The sequence below is a fragment of the Rhinoderma darwinii genome, chromosome 3 (genome assembly GCF_050947455.1).
Source record: "Rhinoderma darwinii isolate aRhiDar2 chromosome 3, aRhiDar2.hap1, whole genome shotgun sequence".
NCBI lineage: Eukaryota > Metazoa > Chordata > Amphibia > Anura > Rhinodermatidae > Rhinoderma > Rhinoderma darwinii.
Genome location: NC_134689.1, coordinates 103135690 through 103155262, shown reverse-complemented (window position 1 = coordinate 103155262; position 19573 = coordinate 103135690). Strand labels below are relative to the sequence as shown.

Sequence of the window (19573 nt, the reverse complement as noted above, 5' to 3'; positions counted from 1 at the left end):
CGGAGTTGCAGAGCAGAAAACTAGTATAGGCTCTGCTCTGGAACTCTGGGGAAGACCCTGACGTCACTGTCCATATATGGACAGTGATGTCAGGGGCAACCCCAGAGCGGGGGTCCCGGGCAGAGCGCTAGTAGCGCTCTTGCTGTGACTCCAGCTCTGCTCCTGACATCACTGTCCATATATAGACAGTACACAAGAAAATGACATCACACTACGAACAGTAATGCCACCTAAGCCACTAAATATAAATAAATATGCATTACTGCTAAATCTACTTACAATAGGAAGGTTCTTAGCGCACGTTTTGATCAAATTGTGTGAGCCCACCTGCCACTACAAGGCGACCTCTATGAGGTGGGATTCTACACTGCACATACACCCAAAACTGGGACTAAGCCTACATATACTTTGGGATGGTAGGAACCAGCATTGAACTAATTAAAATCACCCAGGGCAGAATGGGAGGAGTGCAAGATCAAAAATGGAGGCAGTTATCAATCCCACATATATGAAACACATAAACCACACAAAAATTGGAACAGCACATTATAACAAAATGAAACAAAACGTGTAGACAGGTGCAAGAACGCCTGTAACTGCAAATTTATACAGCACACAAGAAAATGACAACAGCACACTAATGCCACCTAGGCCACTAAATATAAAGAAATATGCATTACTGCTAAATCAACTTACAATAGGGAGGTTCTTAGCGCACATTTTGATAAAATTGTATGAAGCCATCTGCCACGACAAGGTGTATGTGCAGTGTAGGTTCCCACCACATAGATGTCGCCTTGTTGTGTCAGGTGGGCTCACACAATTTGCTCAAAATGTGCGCTAAGAACCTCCCTATTGTAAGTAGATTTAGCAGTAATGCATATTTATTTATATTTAGTAGCTTAGGTGGCATTAGCGTTTGCAGTGTGCTGTTGTCATTTTCTTGTGTGCTGTATAAATTTGCAGTCACAGGCGTACTTGCACCTGTCTACACGTTTTGTTTCATTTTGTTGGAATGTGCTATTCAAATTTTTGTGTTGCATATATAGACAGTTATGTCAGGAGCTTCCCCAGCCGGAGTCCCGGAGCAGAGCCGCTTCTAGCACTCTGACTGGGACTCCAGCTCTGCTCCTGACATAACTGTCTATATATGGACAGTGATGTCAGGGGCTTCTTCAGAGCTGGAGTCCCGGAGCAGAGCGCTAGTATAAGCTCTGCTTTGGGACGTCATTAAGGAGCGCCGGCGCACTCCTCCTTCGGCCTGCTCTCTCCTCTCCCGAGAGAACTACGGTGCCCCGCGGGCCACAGATGACCGCCTCAAGGGCTGCATGCAGCCCGTGTGTTTGAGAACCCTGGTTTATTGCCTCTTTAAGGCAACGTATCCACACCTACAAGCAACAATTCAGGGGGAGAATAATTCTGTGGCATGCTCCAACGATTGGCACAAAACATTTTGTTTGACACCTTAGAATCCTACAGGCAATGTATTATGGATCCATACCTTACAGAGCCATAATATGGCAGTGTGCAAAAGGCCTTATTCCATGTTTACATGGCATATTATCAGGCGTATTTATGAGCGTAAAACGCTCGGATTACACATGAAATACGCCTGGGAAATACACTGTGTAGCTCATATGAGGTGTATTTTTACGCCTCTTAGAAAAACACTTTCTAAAAAAGAAGTGATGTGTCGCTTCTTGAAGCATTTTTCAAGCTTATTTGTACCATTTCCCATTGATACTTCAAAAAACTTTTTGAAAATACACCTCAATATATGCTTCAAAAAATGCTTGCCAAAATTAAAAACTCTGAAAATCAGCTCCAAAAGGCCTGGCCTGGCCGTAGCCTAATCTGATTCTCTTATATCTATTGTGAATTGCAAGGATAAGTTTTAAATGTTTAGGGCTATGCACATTCAGTGTGACTTGGCTGTACTGTAGCAGTGTGTGATTTTCAGTTAATCTGCACAATGTTTGTGAATAAACTAGAGGAAACTGCAGTACTATTGTATTTATAGGGTACTCAGGTGGCGAGCTTTATGGGGGGCACGCTGCGCTGTTAATGATCGTTTTGATGGTGCTGCATGTGTACTGTATAGTGGTATTATACATTTTGGCAGTGTTATTTATTTGTAATGTATGGTGACATTAGTCCATAAACTATGGCAGTGTAATGTAATTCCATTATATAGTGACATTATCTATTCACGTTATAAAGACGGCACTGACTGTGTTTGTCATGTGCATGTGAATCTATTTTTAAGTGTGTGCACTGCATATGCATAAACTGCATATGCATAAACTGCATATGCATACCCGTGATACCCCCTTGACAGAAGCCAGTTTATGCCCCTGTGTGATGGCATGTTTATAGTATACAAACTCTTATACCAACTCTGCAACACCTGTGCAGTCTCTGTGTCTCACTCTTATAAAGCCAAAGTGGTCACATTGTTGCTATAAAGCCAATTTTGTGAGCCCCTTCGCAATCCAACCCCATGACAAAAAAGTGTCCAGGATTCAATCAGACAGTGGCGGATACCAGGATGCGACATAGTGAGCAACCACAAACTGCTTCTGCCGGATGGTAATCCCCAAGACTAATTTCTAACTTTATATATTGTAACTTTCATAGATATCAGAAGAGAGAGCGACCATCTAGTGGCTGCTCAAATTAAAGTTCCTGTTAGATGTTTGCAAAGTGTCGTTTAATTTTACTAAGAAAAGGGGTGCATTGGCCATCCCTAATCCCTGGGTGTATTACTTTGCTTTTCAATTACAACACCTGCGAAGTTGGGTAGGACCCTGTACAACTATGTCTTCGAGGATAAACCTCAATTATTTTAGGCCCTAGAGACTGGCGCTTTGGTTTCTTACCTACCTTGTCTTTCCATTAATTCCTATACACAAATTGTTTCGGGAAACCAGGCAATTGCAAGATATTTAAGGATATACTATTTATACCCTAGTCTGACCAAACTACTTTTATCCTGAAATACACAAACTTCCTAGGTTTGACTCTGACTTCTGGAGTAATACATAGATTGATGCATCTCTTTTCGGATGGGCACTTTAAGTCCTTCCTGCAATTCCAACAGGAATCAGGCTCTCCCACAATTGCCGTTATCAATATTTGCAAATTCATCATGCCTTTAACTCTCAACATTACATGTCTCACATAATGCTTGCTACACCACATACCTCCATAGATTACATCACACTTTCGAGGGGCAGAGGGGTCATGTCCTTATACTAATGAATGCTATTGGAGGTTCATCTCACCCTCTTTCTCTACAAAGTAACTGGAAAGGACAACTAACAGACGAACAACGGGCAGATATTATTCAAGCTTCCCCAATTGTAACTGTAAGTGAGGCTCTTAGACTGTCCTTTCATTAACTTTTTCACAGGGTATATAGAACTCCTTGACAACCTAAACTATGATGCTAGGAGCCCGGCTCCCTGCAGTGTGTTCGGTCCAGGACTTGCAGCCGAAATACGTTCGGTCCATTACGGACGTAATGTGCTCGTGTGAATCCAGCCTAAGGGAACATAGCCCCTAAAGAAATGATATGCAAAAGTAGAAAATCTTTATTAGATATAATATACAATAACATAATATGGGATAAAAACGATGGGCCATACACGGAGAAAAAAAACAATAAGGTCAGATGTAAAAGACCAATGACAAACAGAGATAACCAACCGTAGGGGGCTGGAAACCACTCACATTGCCCACAGCAAAGTAAATAAATGAATGGTATGTACTAGAATACTATGCCCACATATGAATGGTGCAAGTGCTAACTGAATACACAATGAATACTGTGGGATATCCTGACAAATAATGCAGGCAAAAAAGTAAACTAAAGTCATCGTCAGAAATAATAAATTATTCAGAAATGAAGGTGAGCACATACCCTGAGGCATAGTGGGGAGTGGAGACGGCAACCTCAGGAACTGGATGAAAAAAGCGCCTCGACGCGCGTTTCGCCCTACAAACCGTCTTTGTCAGGAGGCTACATACAATAAAATTCTAGGGGTTTATATAGGAATGTAGATGGTTATTCTCACCTGTGATGAGCGCAAAATCGGCGCCCGCCCGCCGATAGACACTCACATCACCGGACGCGCCGCACGTCAGGATGACAGGGCGCAGCATGGTGACCTCAGGCATGAATCACCATGACAACGCCGACGCTAAGGGGCACTACCTGATGCGCGTCCCACAGCGCAAGCGCAATCGAACGTCTGTGCACATACCACAGCCAAGACAACCAGGATAAAGACAAAGTGTGTATATGGAAACTACTATTAGGTGGAGCTGATATGAAATAAGGGAAATATGAGTAGAATGGTAGTACCCTAAAAAATACAGTAATAATAAGAATAGACGTATATGTGTATACAAATAATAGAACTCAAAAATACGAATATATATACAAGCGAAATAGATATATCATTGGGAAGTGAAGAGAAAAAATACTCATAGTATACTATAGTATTTTTTCACATCACTTTCCAATGATATATCTGTATTTCGCCTGTATATATATTATTATTGTATTTTTTAGGGTACTACCATTCTACTCATATTCCCTTTATTTCATATCAGCCCCACCTAATAGTAGTTTCCATATACACACTTTGTCTTTATCCTGGTTGTCTTGGCTGTGGTATGTGCACAGACACTCCATTGCGCATGCACTGTGGGACCTGCATCCGGTAGTGCCGCTTAGCGTCGTCATGGTGACTCATGCCTGAGGTCATCATGCTGCGCCCTGTCATCCTGATGTTCGGCGCGTCCTGTGATGTGTCTCTCGGCGGGCGTGTCGAGCGCCGATTTGCGCTCATCACAGGTGAGAATAACAATCTACATTCCTATATAAACCCCTAGAATTTTATTGTATGTAGCCTCCTGACGAAGCCGGTCTGTAGGGCGAAACGCGCGTCGAGGTGCTTTTTTCATCCAGTTCCTGAGGTTGCCGTCTCCACTCCCCACTATGTCTCAGGGTATGTGCTCACCTTCATTTCTGAATAATTGATTATTTCTGACGATGACTTTAGTTTACTCATTTTAGCTTTTTTGCCTGCATTCTTGGTCAGGATATCCCACGTTATTCATTGTGTATTCAGTTAGCATTAGTACCATTCATATGTGGGCATAGTATTCTAGTACATACCATTCATTTACTTACTTACTTTGCTGTGGGCAATGTGAGTGGTTTCCGGCCCCCTACGGTTGGTTGTCTCTGTTTGTCACTGGTCTTTTACATCTGACCTTATTGTCTTTTTCTCAGTGTATGGTCCATCCTTTTTATTCTGTATTATGTTATTGTAGATTATATCTAAAGATTTTCTACTTTTGCATATCATTTCTTTAGGGTCTATGTTCCCTTATGGATCGCGTTTAGGCTGTCTACTTGTATTTTAGGGACCCCTGTTTAGGCCATTGGTTTGGTTAGACGTTTTTGTAGGTTGAACATATATAGAACTCCTTTACTACTTTTTAAATGGTTGTCAGTTCTGTTGATGGTTGCACCCGCTGTAAATACCCCTGGGTGGGACTAACTCACCTTATGTCGCATGGTCCCAGTTTGCGTAGATTTTGCCCCGGGCTTTTGTGCGGCTTGATACTATTGTGGCTCGCAAAACCAGTTAGCTGGCCACCCCGTGCTAGAGCATATTTTCAGTTTGAAAAGATTTCACAGGATATTCTCACCATCAGCTATATATCCAGGTAGAAATGCCTAGTACTCCGCACAAACAGTATTCAATGGAGCATTCCACGATTTGGATTAATACAAAATCTGCCAGAATTTTTTTTGTAAGAAAATTGGAGGCATCTGGAGGTACACTAAGGGCTAATAGACTTATATAAGCGCATATTAGGCCTCAGTACAATCTCGGGGGTTGTACAGAGCCATAATATAGCTGTGCGCATAAGGCCTCATATAATATGTTGGCTTTAACATGGGTTCTTTTATTTCTGTTTGTTTGTGCAGGAAAGCAAAGGCTTCATTCACTTTGTGTGAGAGCTGTATGCTTTGTGCCACAAGCAGGATTGATTCCCGTCAGAAGAAAGCATGGAAGCCTTTTGGAATAATTTTTGTGCTTTCTTCTGACAGGATGTAACCTGGTTTTGGCACAACGTATGACCATGTGAAGGAAGCCTCAAGTCAGTTTTACAAAGCCGTAATATGGTTGCATTTTACCGTCCTTATTACGGACATGACATACGCTACATATGGACGTGGCGGAAATGTCCTCTCCCTTAACATCTCTTCTAAACTGTATGTAAATCACTCTGACATTGAGAATAAGACACAGGAAGGCAGAACATTTGGTGGGACCTCCATTTTATTGCAATTCTTGTATAAAAACAGAAAAGCTTGTTGACAGAAGATCCAGAATTTTTCACAACTAATGAATTTATCCAACAAATGTCAGTGTTCAATGCCTCATAAAAAAAATAAATCATAAAATAACCACAGGAGAATGGAACCTTTCCGGAAACTCTCTGGAAACTGCACCTTACTGAACTGCATGCACTGGTTGAAAATTAAGGCTATGCAATTATGGAGAAATAAAACAGCAACACTTTTAAAGCTAGGTAGCAAAAAGCAATTGTAAAACATAAGGCCTGAAGGTTAAGAAATCTTCAGCTTGAACGTCGTTTTAATTTTAATTTATCTGTGAACTTCTCTCTTAAATACCAATTGTACCATTTGGTCGTTTCCCACTCTCTTTCGGCTCTTGGCTGTTTAACTGAGGGATGTTATATTGGAGCGTCCACCAGGGGGAGCTACAATTCTCCTGCTAGCAGAACGTACTCCGCTCTCATCTCCAGGGTTTCCTGTGAATAAAATATAATGAAGTATTAGGTGTTTAGTGTGATAAAGCTTCTTAGCATTGATATGAATTCATAGCATTCATGAAGAGCGCCGCCAACATTAGTAAATCAAATACCAGTGCTTTTACATTTTATGATGGGTTTTGTTTCATACACTATTACAGTTCTTGCACTAATAAAATGCTTATGCAACTTTAAGTATACAGTGAGTTACTTCATTATAAAGTATTGAGCAAGAGGCTGCCAATTGCAGAAACGGGAAGACACATCTTATACAAGCAGAATAACAAATCCACTCCCACAATAATGTTTAATAACCCTGTTACTAACAAAAGATGCGACTAAAGAAAGTGTAAGAGCGAGACTGGCAGGGACCTTTAGCTTATTTACTGAATTCAACTTCTAAATTATCCGTCAGTGTGCGGTCCATTTTAGCATTGGATACAACACTCGGTTGTGAGAAACTTACAGCCTGCTGTTTTTGCGGACCAGACTCGCTTATTGAAAACGAAGGGTACGTGAACTAGTAGTTTTCTGCCATCAGGTCCTTTACACAACCAGAAAGAAGACTATTTTGCAAATAACAATATACTGGAAAATACCTTCAATAAAATTAATATTCTATACTTCAAAACAGTTTTTAATGTGAGCGTTTATAGATACTTATTTTGCTTCTAGTTTTGCATATAATATATACAAGTACTTTTTTATGTACATACCGCCTAGACTAAATCCAGAGTGGTGCAAGTTTCGGACTGGTGGAGCTTGCCTGGTTGGAGACCCCTTAGCAGAGCCTGCTGGAGTGCCAGCTTTAGGAGTTGATGATAAGTCAAAGACTGGTCCGTCATACATACCCCGTGGCACAGCGTGTAAATCTGCGATCTGTGGAGAAAACAGTGAATATATTTGGATCAAACAATGTAAATAACATAGCACTGGGTTTTCTGATTTGTAACATTAAAAACATTGCTTGGTTTACTCTTTATGAAGGTACAGGATACAAATATTATCAAAGCTACTCTACATCTGATTTACCTGTAAGCTACAATCAACATGTAAGATGCAAATAAAAGCCACAGGTTCAGCATAATCACAGCAGCTTAAAGGTTTTAACATCTAACTACTATACTACACTGTGTCCAGTAAAAACCCAAAAGGGCTGAGGGTCGTACCCCCACCATTCAGCATGTGATCGTATATTATATCCATCTCATCACTTGTTGAGGTAGTAAAAACCTCAGGAAGCACAAACATATGTGTATATAAAAGAAATTAAATTACTTATTTACTTGTTGTTACGGAACTCTGACATTTATGGGATATCCACTGGATATGCCATAACCGTCTGATAGATGCAGGTCCCAACCCTGGGACCCTCATCTTTCTACAGAACAGAAGTTTACAGAAACAGCCGAGCAAGGTGGGAGATAGGTACCCGCATTAATCAGACATTTCGGCATAGTCTGCGGATATGCCATAAATGTTGAAGTTGGGAATACCGCTTTATTTTAGACCTATTAGACGAAAGTTCTAAAAGAACATTTAATGTACACAAATGTGAAAAACGATTTTAATATCTTTTACACTGAGATATTACTTAAATTTACAGGTCCAAGGCCTGAGCTGCATTATTGCTACATTCCTACAATGTTCTGATTTCTACCTGGTGCTATGTTGTCATACAGACTTTTTGTGGATCTAAAATACCAACTACAATAGTCTACAAATACTGTGTACACATATATTTACATACTAACTGGCTTGAATAGTGTGAATGCATATATAAAAATATATTATATATATATATATATATATATATATATATATATATATATATATATATTTATTTGGTAATTTAGATGCACACAAGGTTTCCATGACAACAGTGCACCTGACAGAAATCAGAGGTGGAAATGTCATCAAAATGTCTCAGTAGTGCAGATCGGGCTATAGCTCTGTATCAGCATTGAAGATATTTAAAAAATAAAATAAAAATGTTTTTCACATTTTTATTGTGCACTAAATAGTCTAACACTTATATCAGATATATATTATAACATATCAGATCAAGTAACTTAAAGGAACACTTTAGGCAAAAACAATCAATGTGTTAAGCCTAGTGCAGGGCCTAACTGGGCAGATCTATAAGTACCTGTGTAATTAATACCCTGTCCTATCCGGCATAGGTCAGTGTATACGTTTTGCCCGGAGGGTTTCTTTAGTAGGCAATAAGCATGTTGGAGCACAGCTGTAGGATGTATTTGCACAAAGTGAAACCAGCTATAGGTAAAATGGACCTAGACATCATAAGGAATAGTACTAGGTTATAAAGAATACCAACATAAAAAAAAAAAAACATCAGAAATTTCAAAAGCATACTAAAATTTAATTTGGTTATAAATTCATTTTATTGATCTTATACAAATGTACACAGCTTTTTATGTATTGTTTGTTTTAAAAACATCATTTTCTTTAATAATCTAACCTTAGTCCTGGCTTTGATTCGCTTGTACACGTAGTCAGAGAACGGACTACAAGGGATAAAGCGCCCTGTTCCCTGGGTCACATGTAAGGTACCATCCTCCATCATGATCTTGCCTTGGCAGATAACCACCAACGGTGCTCCCCGTAGCTCCATGCCTTCAAAGATATTATATTCTGCAGCCTAGAACAAACAACCAAAGCACAAGGTCTTATATTGCAGTTATTAGACATTTGTAATGACTAAACACTAAAACCCCAGCTAGCCTGCTCTCTGCTGCAAAATCCTAGAATACTGAATGTTCTAAAGAGAATTCTGTACCGGGCTCCCTAGTTACATTTTCCGGCTGTAAAGTTAACAGGACAAAGCCAACTCACTGTCATTTCACTTTGGTTATCTGTGGTTCATTGGCCTGTAGATAAACTTTCTACATGATCTTCATACAGTGGATTATGATGCTGTTCTGCTACATCTGTTTATCACAATGCAAAGATACCCTAACTGGTGGCCAATTGGCAAAGAGGAAGAGTTATTACTTCTCCAATTATTACTTCTGGCCGACAGAAGAGCATAATGGGTAACTAGGCTAATCTACTCAGTAAAAACTGGACAGATCCCACTAAAGCCAGCAGGATCCATCATGCTTCTGTTAAAACCGATCCATTAGAAATGGAAGCCATGATGCATACGTGAACAGAAACTAAAATGTGCCCATATTAACCACCTTGTTGTTTGTCTTTGGGTAAGCCCTCATGCACACGAATTCACACGGATCGGTGTGGGGGCCAAAAATCCAGACTGCATGTCATTTTACAGTCCGGATTTGCGGATTCACCAATACTAATTGTGGGTCCGACGACACATGGATGCACAATAACGGTTTTTTGCCGACCGCAAAACCGATACGGTCGTGTGCATGAGGCCGAACATTTTTCAAGAATCACTTGGAAGTGTGCAAGCAGTTCCAGAATAATCCATAGGAATAGTTGCAGGTATAATTCTGATATACCATGTTAGATTATTGAATTAGATTAATTTGGTCATTGACACAGCCCAATATCCTTCTTGAATGCATTTGTTTTAACATTTTTGCTGTACAATAACAATGATAGGAGTTAATTTATTTTATAGCTCCCCTCTCTGTGTGTCGGACATATTGTGGAATAATGAGGAGCTGACTTTTTATGATCTGACTTAGTCATTGTTGGCCTATTATCCCTGCTGCTGCACAGCTCCAAGACACATCCGTCATACAATTAGAGGATTGAAGCCAGTATTTTAATGCTGCACTAAATAACCTCGGGTCACTATCAATTCTACATTTTAGAGAATGGCAATACCTGAGCGTTACAGTCACTGGACTCCTTGATACTTACAGAGTGATGATTTTTAGCAGACACAATTTTCACGGAGTCTGGATCCCAGATGACCAAGTCACTGTCTGAGCTCACAGCTATTCTCCCTTTCCTGGGGTACAGGTTGAAGATCTTTGCAGCGTTGGTACTGGTTACGGAAACAAACTGGTTTTCATCCATTTTACCTGTAGCCTGTCAAAAGAATAGTTTATACGTTTCAGTTCACACTTGGTCCACTCATATTTGCTTCCACAGCATTTACCTGTTTACCAGCAGCAGAGATAGAGCCTTTCCTACTCCATGGCTGTTTATACATCTATGTGTGAATGCTTATTGAATCCATGTATTAATACTATTATGATGATCTTTAAGATACAGGAAGAGTATATAATTATTGATAGAAGTAAAATAATATAAATAAATGATTAAAAATGATTACTATCAGATGTGCCTCCCTTACAAGACACTGTTTTTTTACTTACCACTGCCTTGTCCCAAATAATAGACATTCTTTCTTCAATGCCATTTGTTCCTTCAGGAATAAGAGTAAAGTTGTCCTTCCCAATCGCCTTCTGTGCTGTGCTGAATGTAGTATGAGCACTGCCAGACACTTGCAGATCCCCACTGTGAAGACAACACATACAGTTTTCTTGTTATGCTGTAACATTTCTGATGCTGCTTTCTGACATCAACATATGACCACTAGGTGGCGGTAATGAGTCTCTAATAACGATGATCAGCAGTGAATGAGTCCTCCAGCTGGACATCATTCCCAAGGAATGATAAACCATATCAAATGTCTGCTGAGAAAAAATACATCATAGAGTGTTCTCGGGAAGCGGCCTGACAGTTTTTCTTTTTTATTAAACGTCATTGGGTATCGATATGCAGCACAGAGTGGGTGAATGGGGCCGTACTGCAGTTCCCTGCACAGCTGGTGTCCAGAAGCATCGCTGTGCAGGGAAAACGGAGACGGGGACACAATGCTAAATCAGCACCGTGGCCCTTCATTCGCAGGCTTGATAGGGGCCCCGGCAGTCGGTCCCCCACAGATTGTGATGGTATATCCTAGCGACATGCCATCACTTAGTGTGATGGGAATAACCCTTTAAATATCGAATTTCTAGAAATCATGTTCATATAGTACGGCCCAAAGTCACACATTTTGTAATGCATCCCTATCCCTGCCATTTGTGTTATTTTCCCTACTGAATGAAAAAACGCATGCTTCGATAGAAGAAAATTCACGGAACATATACATAAATTAAAAAAATAATAATAATAAAAGTAGTGGTAAGACATTGTTTGCTTATCACATTGAATTTTTTGTTCTTTACAAAATGTAACAATTAACATCCAAAAAGAATTAAAAGGGAACATAGTCGCTCAGACATCAAATTAGCTTGTGAAAGAAAGAAAAATATGAGTAATTTTACATCCATCCCCTTCAACCCCCCTATCCTCCACTGACTTGGCTCGGTCAAACCCAAAAATCATACATGCGAGATAGGTTACTTTCTTGTCACTATCATCTATTGAAGGACAAGGCATTATGCTGCACAACACCGCAAAGTGTGAACTTGGGCTTATTGCACTTTTATGGCTGCAAAACATTGATAAATCTCGCCTACAAAAGAACAGCAGCAGAGAGGAAGGGATAGCAAGATCCGAAATAATGCTCCAGCAGTCCCCGATATGGACAGGTCAGCTGCGATGTTGTTGTTGCCATGTTGCTGTTGTGAGCAGTTTTATACACCATTTATACTTTAGAATTTATAGCTGCTTTAGGTCCAAACCATTATTTATTGCCTTTTCCCAGAATAAATTCCCCCCAAAATGTAAATTGAATGCAGATTTTTTTCTAACAATGATTACATTTGGAAGTACACTTTAAAATAGCGTAATTAGTAATGTATTTTTTATCTGATAATTATTCCCAGTCACTCCATGATACCCTCCAAGCCAAAAGGTCAACATACAGATGTAGCCATCTTTATCTTAACTTTAACGCAGTAAATACACAGTGACAAGAAACTTTAAACCTGCCCATACATGTGCAGCGGAGTGCACCATGTAATAGGCAGAGCAGCACAAACCCTGGGGCACCTTAAAAAAAATGTCTAGCGTCCTTCATTATTTAGATAGTGGTGCCGTTATATATGGCACCCGATATGTAAATAACCCCTGAACTTTCAATGGGGCGTGTAAATGGCATCGGGGCGTGTTGCTTATCGCTGTGACACTGTCCAATCAGCTACAGACAGTGTCACAGCGGCTTGCGCTGCGTGATCACGAGATCACCTTCACTGTCTGACAAGAGCTGGAGAGAGGAGAGCGTGCGCGTGCATGCACAGCTCACCGCCGCCACGGAACAGAAGCGAAGTATGTGAATTCTTCTGTTCTGTGGCGGCGGGAGTATCGTCGGCTGCAGCGTCGGAGCTGTGCGTGCATACGTGCACGCTCTCACTCTTGAGCTCTCGGAAGACGAGGACAAGACTGTGATCTCGCGAGAGAAATCACACAGCACAATTCGCTGTGATACTGCCCATATTGGGCGCCAAATATAACCACACCGACATCAAAATAATGGCGGACGCTAGAAAATGTAAAGTGAGACAGGGTTTGTGCTGCTCTGCCTATTACATGCTGCACTCAGCTTTACATGTATGGTAGGTGAAAGGTTCTCTTTAACTTCACTTTTTCAATGTTTTTTCGACGGCTTTTGTTGTGTGTTATCACGCTGCAGCAAGTTATCAGTCAAGATAAACTTGGCTACATCTGTATTAAAATTACTTTCTAGATGAATTCAAGAGACACGCAGGGAGCATGACCTAAAAACCTGCATCTAGTGCCATAAAGATCTTTTCTTACCTGGCCAAAAGGGAGTTGATGTAGTCGGAGGTGGTAGGGTCAGGACTCAGGGGTGGTGATGTTACAAAAGCTGCAGCTTTAGCCCAGTTCTTGCTCCAGTAGTGTGTACCATCAGTGCCCAGACTAGCTGTGATTGGTTCCCCAAAAACAACATTACCTGAAAGTTTACAAATCGATATTTTAATATTGCCGTAAAAACTAGGGGATCAATATGTATACAAAATGGGTTCAGCACATAAAGAAACACAACAGTTACTGTAGCTATAGTCCCTGAGATTACAGGTTGGGGGCCAAAATGCAACATACAGAACAACATACACAAAACACAAAACATGTCAATTAACTGTTCTCTTCTGACCCTGCCATCCTCAGGTCCCCTGGGGGAAGGGTACAGAACTAATAAGAATTAATAATTTTCTATTGCATTGAATCTTGGAAAATCTCTTTAAAAAAAAAAAAATAGCTAAGAAAAAAACAGGAAAATCGAAATAATGAAACAAACAAGAAGTCTTTTTCATTTTCATGACATTATTTTGTCAATGTTATTACAGTGCGTAAAAGCAAAAAATTCATCGGATTACCGGAGACAAGACTTTTGTGGGGATCCTCCAAAGCTGAGAGCTGCACAAGACATAGGCCTTGGCTTTAACTAATAGAGGACGTATAGGTCCAAAGAGGTCACGAAAGTAGCTAGGAAGTCACACGCAGTTGGGGGCCTTTTTTGTGCAGCTCACGACTACCCGAAACCATACCATACAAATTTCCAGGATGCAGTGAGATAGTCCGAGGACGGTCTCATAACACAACATATAAGTAACCCTTTCAGGCCAACCTCTCTTTTCCAGTCCTCTAACTGCACAGACTGGCACAGAAAGAAACAGCAACATTTAAGTGGCTCGTGATTGGCTATTTGCAAGAAATGTTGCTGACACAATGTTTTGGACAGTATAATGGGGTGAGTAATTTTGTGTTGATGTTATTACTATGCTGGTACAATGTAAGTATTGTATGGCACTATTGTGGGGAAAGTCCAATCTTCTACTATTTAGAATCACTTATGGGCATCATTTGGGTCTCTAGGTTTATAACGCAGAATGGTCATAAATAAAATAAAAAGCTTCCGTGATTGAGGTTCCTGAACGGCAGCTAGCCACTACTGTGGCTCCTAAAATGCAGTTAGCCGGAAAATCCATTGCATACGAGTAGGGGCTGAAGTAATCAGAGATCATGTCACGTTTATGCCCCACGTTTAGCGCGTACGTCGGGAAAGCTCTTGACATACACGTTAAACGTGTTCCTAGGGCTCCATTAGCCTGACAGAGGCCAAAAGATTGTCCTTTAGCCTTAGTTGGGCTGGAATATGCCAGTGTACCTTTTTTTGAAGGAAGAAATAGCGCAGTAGACTATGCCATTCCATCCTGAAGAATCCCGCAAGAAAAACAACAAAAAAAAAAACTTACACGGTATACAGTTTTTTTAATATGGGAGCCTATGTGTGGAGGATTACACTGTATGGTCTCTGTTACAGGTATACAGGTATACATTAAAAAAATTATACCTGGTGGGCCTTCATCAGGGCAGGAGTCCTCGGGAAAAGCATCAGGTTGCGCTCAGCCCAGTGATACCAGAATCAGGGAAGCCCCTGACGTCAGTGTCCATATATGGACAGTGATGTCAGGGGCTTTCACCTAAGGAATCCCTGGCCAGAAGCCTCTGATGTTACTGCCTGTATATGGATAGTGATGTCAAGGTTTTCCCCAGGACCTGGCCATAGCGCTAATGATGCTCTGGCTGGGAACTCCATAGTTGAAAGCCCCTGATATCACTGTCCATATAAGCTTCCCCAGGCACAGCACTCTAGGTAGCGCTCTGCCCAGGTGGTTCGGGCGTCGTATTCCACTATGTACCTATACAGTGGGATACGTTTCAGCATACCGTCGGAGGTATACGTCCTCCCAACGTATACCTCCTACGGAAAGCTATAAACGTGATGTGAACAGGGCCTTACTGGAGCTACGTACAGGAACATAAGCATGAAAATAGTGTTTGTCTTCTGTTCTCCTATTTCATAGACATTTTAACCCTTTCAGGACTAGACTAATTTTTGTTTCTATGCTTTTGTTTTTTCCTCCCCGCCTTCAAAATTCATAACTTTTCAATTTTTTCATTGACAAAGTCCTATTGTTTATGGGACAAATTGTACTTTCTGATGTTACTATTTAATATCATGTGTGATGTACTGGGAAGCTAGAAAAAAAAAAGCAGAATGGGGAGGAATTGAAAAAAAAAAGCAGTTTTACCATTTTCTTATGGGCTTCGTTTTTATGGTGTTCATTGTACGGTGAAAATTTCACGTTACCTTTATTCTGCGGGTCAGTACGGTCACGGTGATACCGGATTTATATTGTTTTTGTTATGTTTTACTACCTCTAAAAATTGTAAATGTTTGAAAGAAACAAAACACTTTTCGCATAACCATATTGTGACCCCGTAACATTTTTATATTTCTGTGTACAGAGATGTGTAAGGCGTCTTTTTGTATGTGGGCTAGTTTTTATTAATACAATTTTGGTGACTGTATGGCATTTCAATCACTTTTTATTACATTTTTATTGGGGGGGGTTGAAGTGGCAAAAAAACCTTGATTCTGCCATTTTCACCTTTTTTCCCGCTATTGACCATTTTTCCCGCTATTTCCCCGCTTACCATATTGGAAAAATATTTTTATAGTTCGGCCATTTTCGGACACGGGGATACCTAACATTTTTATACGTGATCTAGGGAAAGGGGGTGATTTTAATTTTTTTTTTTTAAATGTTAATTTTTTTATTACTATTTTTAGCACCCCCTAGGGGGCTTGAACTTGCAAGCTTTAGATCGCTTATGCTATAGACTGCAATATCACAATATTGCAGTCTATGGCAAAATCAGTGCATTGCAATTGAGAGCTGCCACAGGCAGTACATTTTTCTGATCGCATGCATTGCTGCTGGCTCCGTGCTGTGCAATATAGCAGTGACCCGGCGGCTTTTTAAATACCCTTTCCCGACCTAAATAGGCATATTAGCGATTGGAAAGAATTCGAGGAGTTCTCAGGATGTTTTAATTTGAGACAATACTTGACTCCATAAGGTTTCCATCTTATGAAACAAATATATCCCAAAAAAGAAATGTTATTTGGCACCTTGCATTTCATTAGTGACCGTCTCTTTGTTGGCACTAGATTTAGCAGGATGTACATATCTCTGGTCATTCACCTTTTTTCCTGGCTTGGGAGATGAGGTCTACTGAGCTTTTGCTCATCACTTTGGTCACATATAGTGGACAGTTTGTTTGGCTTGCAATGGTTATGGCACGAAAAACAGCTTCTGCTTCCAGCTGAAAGAACAAAGAGACACAGGACGCTGAAGAACATAACACAAGAAGAGCTATCGACATCCACAAACCGCAAAAACATAAAAAAAATGCCACTGGATTAAACAGTAGTACACCACATGATAAACAGCTACTGTACCCCCTAAACCTTATAGAATTTTCTATTTAAATAATATATACAGTGCCTTGCAAAAGTATTCACCCCATTGTGTTTTTCCTGTTTTGTTGCATTACAACCTGAAATGTATTTCATTTGGGGGGTTTATATCATTTGATTTACATAATATGCCTACCACATTATAGGTGCAAAATATTTTTTACTGTGACACAAACAATAATTAAGATTAAAAAAAAGAGAACTTTAATGTGAATAAATACTGAAAGTCAATATTTTGTGGAGCCTCCTTTTGCTGTAATTAAAGATACAAGTCTCTTGGGGTTTGTCCCTATTAGTTAGCAGATCTAGACAAGGAGCAGTTTTGCCTGGAAGAATGGGCAAAAATCCTAAACTCCGTCAAGTTAGATGGGTTGTGTTGGCGTACAGCAGTCTTCAAGTCATGGCACAAATTCTCCATTGGATTGAGGTCTGGAATTTAATCGGCCATTCCAAGACATTTAAATGTTTCCACTTAACCCACTTTATCAGTAGGTTTAGTGTCATTGTCCTGCTGGAAGGTGAACCTCCGTCACAGTCTCAAATCTCTGGCAGACAAATAGGTTTTCCTCAAGAATTGCCCTGTATTTACTGCCATCCATCTTTCCTTCAATCCTGACCAGTTTTCCAGTAACTGCAGATGAATAACATCCCCACAGCTTTACTGGAGGAATGGTGTTCTTGGGGTGAGGGCAAAAGTTGGGTTTGCGCCAAATAAAGCATTTTCCATGATGGCCAAAAAGTTCAATTTTAGTCTCGTCTGACCAGTAAACCTTCTCCCATGTGTTTGGGGAATCTGCCACATGCTGTTTAGCAAACTCAAAACGTGTTTTCTTATGGGTTTTTTTAAGCAATGGCTTTTTTCTGGCAAGTCTTCCATAAAGTGGAGTGTACAACTTGTAGGGATCCTACGGACAGATACTTCCATCTCCGCTGTGGGTCTTTGGGGCTTCCTCACTGTTATCATTGTCTTTGTTGAATCTCTGATTAATGCCCTCCTTTCCCAGTCTTTGAGTTTTGGTGGGCGGCCTTTTCTTGTCAGGTTTAAAGTTGTGCCGTATTCTTTTTATTTTGTTATAATTGATTTGATCCTTAGGATGTTCAAAGTATGAAATATTTTTTTATAACCAAACCCTGATTTATACTTCACCACCACTTTGTCTCTGGGTTGTTTGGAGAGCTGCTTGGTCTTCATGTTGCTTGCTTTGTGGTGTTGCAGACTCCGGTGCCGTTCATTTATACTGACATCATGTGACAGATCATGTGACACTCTGACTGCACACAGGGGACGTCACTGAACTAATTATGTGACTTCTCATGTTACATATGTACAACTTTTCAATTAATTTCTTAACTAACATATTTTTAAGGGGTTTCCCATCTTAAGGCATTTATGGAAATTTGCCTTGATATGCTTTAATAGTTTATTTGTGGGGGTCTGAACACTGGGACCTAAAGGATCCCAAGAATTGGGGTGCCTGTTCCCCATTTCCAGTGAAGACGTTGCAGAACATGTATAGTAACTCTGCCTTAAAGTCAATGGGATATACAGAAATGGCCGTGTGAACATGCTCGGACCAATTCAGAATGTTATGATATATCCAATCTAAATGCCATAAAGGCTACCCCTCTACTCACTCCCATATGTAACTGTTCAAAACAATGACCTAATATTCCCTGTTCCAATGCTAGAGACCTGCAAACTAAAAGGGGTATTTTGTAAGGAATAACTAGTTTCCCTTTAAAACCAAAAATTAGAGAAAGAAAATCCCACAATTTCCCCATGTCTTGTACCAATGTACAATATTAGCTATCGAATATAAGTATCCATGTGAATGATTTGGAAAATGCATTGGCTCGGACTCCAGCCATTTGTAAGCCTTTCAGGAACCAACTTACATTAAACGTATAAAAATGACAATGCAATAGTCTGGACTATGACTTCCAATCCCACTAGCCATTAATTGTGAGCAATGAGATAATGGACATGAATTAGTTGAGCAGGTATACGTATATAAACCTGACCGTGAACTGTCTGCAGAGAACCTTCCACATTATGTTCAGCTGCTGCTCAGACGCTTCATCCTTACGTAAATAATATCATTAATGGATCTGTTTCCAATCAGTGCCTTGTACGTCCTTCACATCAGTTCTGCCGGACTGTGAGCTTTTATGGCTGAGGCTTGTCAACATAGTGCATCTCTTACATCACAACCAGCGAGCTTGGGTTATATAAATCCTTGGCAAATGAGCTATTCAGATGGTTCAGTAAAGGGAGGCCGACTTCCTGTGTTCTCAATACTCAGGGCGTTAGACAGCACTGCTACGTGTGCACATCTTTTCCTCATTACATAGGACTTCCTCTCCCATTACTAAAATAATCATTACACCGCAGGATTGGCTCACGTTCAAGCACCGTCAATGGTGAAACATTCCCTATTCTAGGATCCAAGTGCTGCTTTTATCTTTTTAAGCCTGTAT

The 19573-nt window shown here is 40.3% G+C and overlaps 1 protein-coding gene across 2 annotated transcripts in view; it reads right to left on the bottom strand.

Annotated features, from left to right (window-relative positions):
• Nucleotides 1–6344: 6344 nt before the first annotated feature.
• Nucleotides 6345–19573, bottom strand: part of DPYSL3 (dihydropyrimidinase like 3) — a 156077-nt gene continuing 142848 nt past the window's right edge. For both annotated transcript variants that reach the window (XM_075856518.1, XM_075856519.1), the window contains exons 8-14: nucleotides 16821–16941; nucleotides 13564–13720; nucleotides 11175–11316; nucleotides 10714–10884; nucleotides 9341–9520; nucleotides 7575–7737; nucleotides 6345–6858 (exon numbers count right to left, since the gene is read on the bottom strand). In XM_075856518.1, the coding sequence (XP_075712633.1) occupies nucleotides 6767–6858; nucleotides 7575–7737; nucleotides 9341–9520; nucleotides 10714–10884; nucleotides 11175–11316; nucleotides 13564–13720; nucleotides 16821–16941 (1026 nt within the window). In that variant the 3' untranslated portion in view covers nucleotides 6345–6766. The remainder of the gene's footprint in view (nucleotides 6859–7574; nucleotides 7738–9340; nucleotides 9521–10713; nucleotides 10885–11174; nucleotides 11317–13563; nucleotides 13721–16820; nucleotides 16942–19573) is intronic.